At 38.7% G+C, this 10943-nt stretch overlaps 1 protein-coding gene across 1 annotated transcript in view; it reads left to right on the forward strand.

Moving 5' to 3' along the window:
* Positions 1-10666, forward strand: part of SRRM1 (serine/arginine repetitive matrix 1) — a gene marked incomplete at its 5' end in the record, with an annotated part of 15874 nt that extends 5208 nt beyond the window's left edge. The window contains 11 exons of the mRNA XM_010284945.1: positions 201-404; positions 977-1081; positions 2661-2932; positions 3075-3155; positions 3501-3587; positions 4230-4374; positions 6552-6656; positions 6960-7421; positions 8327-8513; positions 9268-9462; positions 9676-10666. Of these exons, the coding sequence (XP_010283247.1) occupies positions 201-404; positions 977-1081; positions 2661-2932; positions 3075-3155; positions 3501-3587; positions 4230-4374; positions 6552-6656; positions 6960-7421; positions 8327-8513; positions 9268-9462; positions 9676-9780 (1948 nt within the window). The remainder of the gene's footprint in view (positions 1-200; positions 405-976; positions 1082-2660; positions 2933-3074; positions 3156-3500; positions 3588-4229; positions 4375-6551; positions 6657-6959; positions 7422-8326; positions 8514-9267; positions 9463-9675) is intronic.
* Positions 10667-10943: the final 277 nt, after the last annotated feature.

A 10943-nucleotide genomic window follows, 5' to 3' on the forward strand; every position in this document is an offset into this window, starting at 1 on the left:
GTATATTACTCTTTTTCTTCTTGAATTATTGTACCATGTTTTAATTCTTTTCACAGTTCTGGAGCGGGATGTCTAACATCTTGTCAGAGGATGGGCAGGAGCGTGGTCATTATAGGGAAATATCTTGGCAATTTCTAAAAATCTTACTCCAGGGGCTATGGTTTGTATGTGCTTATAAATTAAGTCTTTATTTTTAACAGTGATATCCCAAAAGCTCCTAAACCTGAACCTCCTGTACCAGAGGCTAAGGAAACCTCACCAGAACGTAATTCAAAGAAGGAGAGAGAGAAGGAGAAAGAGAAGACTCGTCAAAGATCCCCAACTCGGTCCAAGTCAAGGTCAAGATCTCGATCACGTTCTCCATCTCATTCTCGGCCTAGAAGGCGTCATAGATCACGGTCGAGGTAGGACTTCAATTTATCTTGATCGTGAAGGTTGAGAACAGAATGTTTTTTTTCTGAAGGTGCCACTCAATGTAATGTTCTCAGTTAAAGTAGTGATGTTTTTAGAGAGGTGTTGAGCTCTGGATGTTTTAGGCCAAATGAGAAGGATGCATTTAATGGTTAAACCTGTTCGGGAGTTGTTTTCTTCCTATCAGTTCATGAGAAGGTGCTTACAGTGACTAACACTGGAGAAAGAATGGGGCACTTACTGCTGAGTATGATACTTGTTAGATAGTGGGAATTGTGTAGCCTTCTTTTAGGAGATCAGTTTGATGCTGAAGATGATGTAAATTTTTTTTAACCTTTTTTGGATTGTTTTACTTCTTAGTAGAGAGGTGTTGGTAAACTTCAAAGCACTTGATTGTGTCTGAATATACTATCTGGCATCACAATCTAAATGCTACATTAATGTGATGCACTTGGAGAAAACCAACTTTACGCTCAGTGCCCTGAGGTTAAACTTCCTCAAATCTGGAAATTAGATAGCTGCTTTTCATTTGAATTTTTGATTGTGACAGGTCTTACTCCCCTAGAAGGCGACCAAGCCCGAGACGACGGCCATCTCCAAGGAGGAGGAGCCCTCCAAGGCGAATGCCTCCCCCACCCAGACACAGAAGAAGCAGATCCCCTGTGAGGCGGTAAGATTCACTTTTTTGAGACAACTGAAAATGTTAAACTTTGAAAGTTGAAGGGAACATTAGTTGAATTAGGAATGAGTGTTACCAGAATTACCTTGTTCATCTTACCTTGTTTCTGTCAAGTATATGATTTGAGTGATATAAAAACTGCAGTGTCATATTTCATAAGTGTCTTCTGGGGAAACATAATAGTAGCTGTGAAATGATTTCTTTTGAGTTGAAATAGTGATGAGAATTCCACCTTTTTGAAAAGTGGCAATTTCAGAACTTTAACTTCTTCAGATGGCTCTGGATAGCTTCCAGTGTAGATTGACCTGACATCTTTTATAACTTTTTTCCTTAAGTCTTCATACGTTTTTTTTCCTGCCTGGGGAAAAAAATTAGCACAGGTAACTGGATTTTACTTGTTGGGAGTTTTTAAATTATGACTTGCATTTCCATCGGATAAAATAAAAATTAAATTTTTAATGGAAATGTTTCTTCATGTTTTTTTACTTAAAAAAGTCTTCAAGGCCTGCTCTCTGCTGTTGGAGGTTACATTTTTGACAGCATAAGCAATTGTTCGAGTAGCACAGCTTTGAGTTGCCTTGCAAAGAAAATCTGTACTTATAGCAATGTTAAAATAGACATTTGTCTTCATAGGAAGAGAATAGATTCTTATCCTCTTCACAGGAAGAGAATTAAAGTGATGCTTCCTGTGTACAGCAGTTGTTCGTGGAAGGTGTTCCTGCCCATGTCAGGGGGGTTGGAACTAGGTGATCTTTAAGGTCCCTTTCAAGCCAAACCATTCTAAGATTCTATGATTTCTATGACAAGGTGATGACTTATTTTTCTGAGACTGTAAAGATGTTATTTTTGCACAGTTGCTGGGAAAACTGTGAAAACTATCAAACGTGTATGTTGCAAGATGTACAAGAGTTCCCTTTCAGCAAATGTTTATCTCACTCAAGGTAGGGTTTCTTTTTTCCAGGTTCTCAGGAATTCTGCAGCCAAAGGTGGATTCTGCAGGTACACAATTGCAACAGAACTTGCCACAAATTTTGCCGCAGAATTCTAGAGGCCCTACCTTTTTAAAATTACAAAGTAAAGATGAAAGACTAAAACATGAGAACAGATAGATTTATTTTGAATTGTTAAGTTGTCTGAAATTTTTACCTCCTGGTATAAAAAGTTTTTAGTGTACTTGCACCCTAAGCTCTTAAACAGATCTGTTCTGAAGATCATTAAATCACATGTGCTAACACAGAGAATTCTCTTTAACCATCCAGAAGTTAGAGAGCCCAAACAAAACTAATTGCTCCCAGGAGAAAAGCTTAGTTGTAGTCTGTAGATTGACAGAAAGCAAGCAAAGGTAACACTAACAATTTTTTTGCTCACTATGTAGTTTAAAAATATCTGTGACGGAATGGTTGTTGTTTTCTTCTTCTACAAACCAAGTGTTGAAGGCCGTCCACCGTGTTTTGGAAGCGCTGTTGTATGTGGCTCTATATGTGTGCTTGCAAACAAATGCAATTCTGTGTTCATGCTCAAATATTTTTAAGCTAACTAGTCAGAGTCTAATGTTATATTTGATTTACAGGAGAAGACGGTCATCAGCATCCTTATCTGGCAGTAGCTCTTCCTCCTCTTCCTCACGTTCCCGATCACCACCAAAGAAACCACCTAAAAGAACTGTATCCAGTCCTCCTCGTAAAACACGTAGGCTCTCTCCTTCTGCAAGCCCTCCTAGGCGGAGGCACAGACCATCCCCACCAGCAAGTCCACCTCCAAAACCACGTAGGTCTCCAACACCCCAGCAGTCAAATCGTGCAAGAAAAAGCCGTGGCTCTGTCTCGCCTGGCAGAGCATCAGGTAATCAAATAAATTTGTCTTCCAACAGCTTTATTGTTTTGTGCTTTTGTTTTCTCCAAGATGGTGTGTACAGTTTATATGAGCAGAAAAGCACTCAAGAATGTAATGAATTGCAACTGAGTTGTTTGACTTTGTCTTTTAGCACCCAAACGTAAGAGTACTGAGAAAAGAGAATCTCCTTCGCCAGCGCCAAAACCAAGGAAAGCAGAACTGTCTGAATCAGGTATGGCGCTCTCTTTTCAATGCTGGTTTTGGGTTGGGTTTTTAATGAAAGGTGCGTGACAATAAGGCAGTGATGAAGTGCTGACCCTCTTGATAGACTGACGTTGAAAGCAGGAGTTTTCAGAAGTATAAAGATGATCATTTATACTGCCTCAAACACTTCTATCCAAGTGTTCTTGGAAAAAAGCTCAGCCAAAGTGCATTCCAGACCCGATGTTATCTTAAGATTTTGGGGGGGGCGGGGAGTATGCTTGATGATCTACTGTAATCTGACTTTGCTTCTGCCTGACTAAGGTGAATTTGTATCTTTGGTTTAAATATTCCATCTATGTATGTACCTTTTCAGAAGAAGATAAAGGAGGTAAAATGGCTGCAGCAGACTCTGTTCAACAGAGGCGTCAGTACAGAAGGCAAAATCAACAGTCTTCATCCGGTATGGATGAGATAAATTTCCTAAAACTGGATTGTAGTTTACTTTTTCCGGAAGTAGTTAATATTAAATTCAAATACCAAGTAAAATTATTTGCTATGTGCATTGCAGTGCTATTGTAAACTTAGTTACAGATTTACCACTCATAATGATGTTACTTTAATAACTGCTCATGAAGAATAAAGTATAACTTTTATATTTCTTGCTAATGGGTTCACATCTTCAGAAGCTGCACTTCTAAACTCTTAACACCACACAGACAAATATTGTTTGCTATGGATTACTTAATTTGTTGTTGCAATAGGTTATTTCCTAATATTATGGATTCTTGTATGCTTGAGATCAGTAAATGAACTTGGACTTGGTATAAGTTTTTTCCACTTAATGTTTCTATAGGTTAACTGTAGTTCACTTTTTTAAATTACCTAGCTAGTGAAATTTTAGGTGGACAGTTAGGTTGCTGCAAGTATTTTTACCCAGCTTGGATGGATTTATTTATCACTTCAACTGCTTTTAAATAGAGGCTTCTTATTTTGTGGGAGAGGAGGTTAGTAGTTTAAACTGCAGTATAACCCTATCAGGAACTACCGTGTTAACAGTGTCATGAGAATAATTTTCCAGAGAGTGATTCTTCTACATTTACAGATTCTGGTTCTTCATCTTCATCTGAAGAGGAAAGACCTAAAAGATCCAATGTGAAGAATGGGGAAGTTGGTAGACGTCGACGCCATTCACATTCACGCAGTCCATCACCATCTCCACGAAAACGACAGAAGGAATCCTCCCCTCGGTAATTTCTTAAGTTGAATGTAACTGCCGCCTTTTTTTTTTTTTCCCCCTAACTTTAGCTATTGTTGCTTACGTGCTATGCAACTGTCAGCAAATACACTAAGAGAATTAGTCATGTCCAGTTTGCTCAATCTTGTTTCAACGTTGCATTCTTGTTACGCTCATTTGATAAGAATTACTCTGAACTTTATTTGAATATGTTGATTTTTGCCTCAAATATATGGTAGATAGATTTGTTTTGTTTTGTTTTTCCTCCACTGCTATCAGGATGCAGATGGAAAAGAGGTGGCAATCGCCAGTGATGAAAAGGTTGGTTAGAAATTAATCTGTTAAATAGGATTTACATATAGAAAATAATTTAGACAGGCTCTCATTTATTTTGTCATAGGTAAGTACTTGCCATTCTTTGTCCTTGCACACTCGAAGTAGTAAGGTGAGGCAAATTCAGACTGATGTGTTCCTTAATGTGTTGGATCTGGAACCATTTCACTGAAAAAAAAAACAAAACCAAAACAAACAAACAAAAAAACACCACCAAAAAAACCAAAACACCTGCTCTGTCTCCTTCATTGCTCACTGTTTGTTAATTCACATAAGCCTGTAACAGCTAATAACGTTATTAGCATCTTACTGATGCCTGAAAACACCTAAATGCTTCCGGGGTTTTCTTATTCCATATACACAGATTTGAAAGAGGGGTGAGCATTACTTTGTATTCTTGCTGCCGTTGACATTCTGACTAAAAACCCTCCTGTAGACTTGCAACAGGCAATTAAGACCTTGACGTTCTGGGTCACAGATAATTGGAATGTTTAAATGTCTCATTCCTCAATTCATTAGATATTTGGGACTACTAGTAGTAGACAAGTAGTAGACTAGTAGTGAACACCTACTTTATTTTTTCTTATGTAGGCTGTATTGTTAACACTTTTATTTGTGAAATTGTTTGCTCTATGTTGATCTCAGAATATAGGAAGATGCAGGAAGCTGTGTGCTTCATGGGTTTATTTATCTGATACAATGACCCTCGTGAGCCATCTGTAACTAAGACCTGGCTAGAATATAGTCGCAGCATACATAATGGTGTATGAGATCAAGTATGACTACTTCTAAAAATGCTAGATCATTCTAATTATGGATCTTGTCAAACAATTCTATGTAAAACAGACTGGAATTCAAACATCTTAATCTGTTTTGCAATATACTAAATTTACTTGCTGCCTATTTTCAGATCATAAAAGAATGTTGTCTTTTGGAGCAAACTCTTATTTATAAAAATAAATATGTAACTTTCTGCCTTGGAGAACAACAGCCAACATATTTGAAATAAAATCTCAGCTTATGTAGATGAACTTATTTGCTTTTTCATTATTCTCATTTTTCTTTTGTCCAGTCATTTTATCTTTATTGCTTTTAAAAAAAGGGAATGTTTTACTGTACAAAATACCAATATTACTTTCCTTTAAAAGTCTAAGAAAGTATATGTTTGATAAAAGTATCCCCTCCCAGAAGTCTGTTGTAAACCTTGCAGAGCAGAAAATGGCTGATTTTATGAATAATTTTAATCTAGATAGCTGCTGTTTAACAACGACTCTGATTTTTCTCTGTATTTCAAGAAATAAGTTAATTTTGGATTTCAGGTCCATAGGTAAATGCTGTTTTTCAGGAGTACAGTTTCACACTGTTTCGTCTGATCTGACTTCAGACTGCTGCTGAACGCAGTTTTGTTCTGCCTGACACAGTTGGGCATTCCCAGTTCCTCCTTTGTGTTGGATCTAGCAGTCTTGTTACTGCATGATGACAAAGAGATGTTTTTGTGGGATTATTCTCCTGGTGGATCAGTAAGCTGGTCTGACTCATTAGATTATCACTAGATTCAGTGCAAGGGAAATGGCAGAAATGAGCTTTCAGGAGAAGAAAATGGGAGAGAGTTGGGCTTCCAAGATGCAAATAGACCAGGTTAAACAGAATGTGAAGTTCTCATCACTGCTGCAGTGGGCTCTGGGAATTACAGTAAAATATTTGTTGTCTCACACTAATTTTTTTCCATCAGTGGTTCAAACAGTTTCATTTTTAAGTGTATGAACAAGATGATTTTGTATAGTGAAAGCGGAAGAATAAAAAAGAATCTCATGGCTCAATTTGCAACTTCTCTGAGGAATCCTTTTATCTCTTTAGCAGGAGGAGGAGAAGTCCATCGCCCCCACCAGCCAGGCGGCGACGCTCTCCGTCACCTGCCCCTCCTCCTCGGCGGCGGCGGTCACCTTCATTACCTCGTCGAAGGTAGCGTATTGCATTTTTGTCATGAAGTCGGTTGCTCTTGGTTTGTTGACTTTCCAACTATGACGTGTAAAAAGAAATGCCATGGTTAAGGAAACCAGTCCCTTGATTCATAGCTTACTGAGGGGAATATAGGGGTTTTTTTCTGTGGCAGGTGTGTGGCCTGGATATCATTTGCAGAAGTTTGGTATTAAATACAGTTTAAAAGAATTTAGAGGAATTTTTTCCTTTCTTTGGGTGAATTGCAAAACACTTGTAACTAATTCACATGCCTGTGTGGCACCTGAACATCTGTTTTCCTTGTAGGTCTCCATCACCACCGCCACGCAGACGCTCACCTTCTCCACGGAGATACTCTCCACCGATACAGAGGCGATATTCTCCTTCTCCACCACCTAAGAGAAGAACAGCTTCTCCTCCTCCCCCACCTAAACGAAGGGCATCACCTTCTCCACAGTCAAAACGCAGAGTCTCCCATTCACCACCACCCAAACAAAGGAGCTCGCCAACTGCTAAAAGGCGTTCACCTTCGATATCTTCCAAGCACAGGAAGGGGTCTCCTCCCAGTAGGTCCAATCGAGAAACACGTTCTCCACCACAAAACAAAAGGCATTCACCTTCACCACGGCCTAGAGCTTCTCATACCTCTGCAAGCCCACCGCCACCACGAAGGGGAGCTTCAGCTTCACCCCAGAGAAGACAGTCTCCATCTCCAAGCACGAGACCCATCAGGAGGGTGTCGAGAACGCCAGAACCTAAGAAGACAAAGTAAAAATATCCATCTTTATTGGTGGTGGTTTTGTGAGGAGTTTTTTGTTTGTTTTGTTTGAATGCAGTGGGAATAGCTAGGCAGTCACATTAAAATAGTTCTCGTATATCTTGAGCCTGCTCAAGTGTGTGTGGCTCTGTTTGGCATTCACTGTCATAACATTGATTTTCAGAAGTTTATTAGATTGGAAGCATCTGTTAAAATAAAGTGCAACATGGGGAGAAGCATCGAAGAGGCTTTATGTAGATGTTTGAGGGGTCTTTTAATAGCCCAACAAAGCACTGCAACCGAGCAGGTGAAAAGAAGTTTGAGAGAAGTTTTGTGTCTAGCTTTGTGTAAAAAAAAAAACCACAAACAACCAAAACTTTCTCTTATTTTAAAGTTAACTGCAGAAGAGAACCAACGCCTCATTAGCTCATAAATTATTTCATAAGAGATCATGGAAGACAAAACATTTAGAATGTTAGCAGTTTTCTTTAGTGTGATGCTGCTCTTACGAGCAGATAGTCAAAGGTATGGTGGTGGTTTATTAATTCAGAAACAAAATGTAGCTGAACATGTCTCGCACCCTTTCTTCATTGGATAATAAAATAGCATTGCTATTCTGTTGACTTTTAATGTGGTTATAAATCAGTCATATCAGAAGAAAGGGAGCAATCGTTTCTGAACAACAATAGTAGTATTGTTTAACAGGCTATTACGTTGCAATATCCTTTGGCATTACGCATCCACAATGGTATTAAGATTGTTTTCCCATTGTAACACATGCCAGCAAAGTAGCTAATAATTTTTTTATGTGGCAGCTTAACTGAGTTATAAGCACATATGTTCATTTGGCGCTCTTGTCAATTTTTACTTTCTTGTTTTGTCTCTTATCTCTAATTGTGGCCCTTCTATTTTTAAGGGCTTCCACGCCGAGTCCACGGTCTGCGAGACGGGTGTCTTCATCACGGTCTGCATCAGGATCACCTGAGGCAGCACCAAAAAAACATCAAGGACCTCCATCTCCTACTCGGTCTCGTTCTCCTTCTGCAAACTGGTCACCTGCAAAAAAGGCTAAAAGCCCGACGCAGAGCCCATCACCTGCAAGGGTATTTGTTTGCTAATAAAAGCTATACTGTTTTGGGTTATATAGCAAGTTATTTTCCTGAAGACTTAGTTGCTGAACAGCTCTAAGCTCGTTCACATGGATTAAAAAAAAAAAAATATCCTTGGAGTGATTTCCACCCCCTACCCCCCAGTTACAAATTGTTTTTAAGAGGTTTTTAACATAAATTTTTCAAACTTAACATCTCTGAGTCTAGAAAAAAGAGCTATTAAATACACATTTTAACTTCTGGAAGAAAAGACTGTCCACCTTCATGGTCTACAAAGTGAGATGGTCTTATTTATGCTTGGCAGTCTTGCGTGCAAACTCAGGCTATTCCTAATAGGAACAGAAGAGATTGTCTGGCATCCTTATCTGTTTAACTAAGGTGTTTCCTAGGGACACTTCCAGTCTTTGCCAGAGGAGTATTTGAGGGAGTTAGACTCCACCTGCAGTATTAATTTTTATGAAGAGGCTTGCCTGTCATCGCTGTGATCAGCACATGGAGTTGGCGTGGTGTTATGTTCTGGTTTGAGACACAGCGTGAGCCGTGTGTTACAGCATCTTTCTGGCATTGCTTCTGTCAGTTGGTTGGGAACGTGACTTTTCCCCGAGTTCTGAAGACAGTGTTGAGTTTATTTGGTTTCAGATGTTTTGCAGTCCATTCAAATTTCCCAGGATGGTTGTGGGCTTGTTTTAAAGATATTTTGAAGCCTTAGGAATGAGTTGTGTAATACCTGTTGAATTGTTTGTTACAGAATTCGGATCAAGAAGGGGGTGGAAAGAAGAAGAAGAAAAAGAAGGATAAGAAGCATAAAAAGGATAAAAAGCACAAGAAACACAAAAAACATAAGAAGGAGAAGGCTGCAGCGGCTGCAGCAGCTGCTGCTGTGGCTGCAGCAGATACCACCTCAGTACAGGAAGACCAGGAAGCAGAGACAGAACCCAAAAAGGTAGGAGTTTGGTACCTAAGTTTTACTTTTTAAGAGCCCAGTATAAGAAAATAGATGGAGATGAGTGTACACCATGCTCTTGCTGTTCTAAACAGCAGTCTTCAGAAACGGTACTTAGTGCCTATGATTTTACTTGATGATTTGCAATATTGGGAGGGCTGCAGCCTGGCTTAGCTTACAGTGTTTGAAGAAATGCTTTATCTTTGTTTGAAGGAGACAGAAAGTGAACCAGAAGACAACCTTGATGATCTAGAAAAACACCTGCGAGAGAAGGCACTGAGATCGATGAGGAAGGCGCAAGTGTCACCACCATCCTAGGCTGAATCCTTTGATACAATGTACATTTTATTTGGTTTGTACTCAGAATTCAATTTCAAATTGCTAAATGTGTTTGAGCTTTAGAATATAACATTTGTTGTAATAATTGCTAGGTTGAGGTTCACCGTGTACAAAGGGCATGGATTTACATTACAAAAGGTGTCCACAGTGTACTAGTGACATTCTTTCATTGACAGTCAACATAATTTCATTTAGAGTGAGACTTTTTAGAAGCAGTAGGAATTTGTTTTGAAGGTTTTAAACATGACCGTCAATTCCCTAGTTTCTTTGAAATTCAACAAAGCCTTTAGCATAATTTGTGAGGGTCTCATTTGACTTCTTTTGTATCCACTTACATTATGCTACTAACCTTTGTGGTTTGTAAGCTCGCCCAGAAGTAAAACCACTGCAGAATTACGAAGGAAGTACATATATTTTAACGCTTTCTACTGTTGCCTGTATAGTCTCCATTAAAGCGAATCAAGAATAGCAATTTAGAATGGTACATAAATGAAAGCATGTTGTTTACCAGGACACTGTGGGTTTATATTGATGTAACATGTTGATTTGGAACACTGGAATTTCATTTGTATTTTTATGTTCTTTTTTTAAAGGGCAGTTTCCATGATCAGCAGTCCCAGAAAAAAATTCCTTCAGTTACATAAATTTTGTTTGTGAGATGTCGTTGCCCCATTCATAAATCTTGTCTCGTTACGGTTCTTCTGGATGGTATAAGCAACTTTCAGAGATGTGGTCTTTGAAAGTTTGAGGAACCTGAACTTTGGATATTGTCATGTTTTCACTGTTTTTTGTTTTTGTTTTTTTTTTAACTAAAGCTATATAAAGCTTGTGGATTAAACGAAATAAATTTCTAAATTTAAACAGATGTTGGCTATTTTTATATGAACATTTACATTTGCTAATCAGCTTTCTTTTGTACAGGGTTAATGAATACACAGATATGAAAAAGTATTTGATCCAATATGCTGGCTTCTGAAAAATTGGGGCTTTTGTTGTTTTTAACTGTCCTGGGGTAGCAGAAATAGCCCTTTGTTAGTTCAGTGATGCTCCCGTTGTGTCTGGATTGGTGTTCTTGCAAAGCAAGAGTAAAACAGTCTACCTGGTCAGCACTCTCTTAGGATGGATAAGCTTAAAACAAACCA

This window comes from Phaethon lepturus, unplaced genomic scaffold, assembly GCF_000687285.1.
Source record: "Phaethon lepturus isolate BGI_N335 unplaced genomic scaffold, ASM68728v1 scaffold32780, whole genome shotgun sequence".
Classification (NCBI taxonomy): domain Eukaryota; kingdom Metazoa; phylum Chordata; class Aves; order Phaethontiformes; family Phaethontidae; genus Phaethon; species Phaethon lepturus.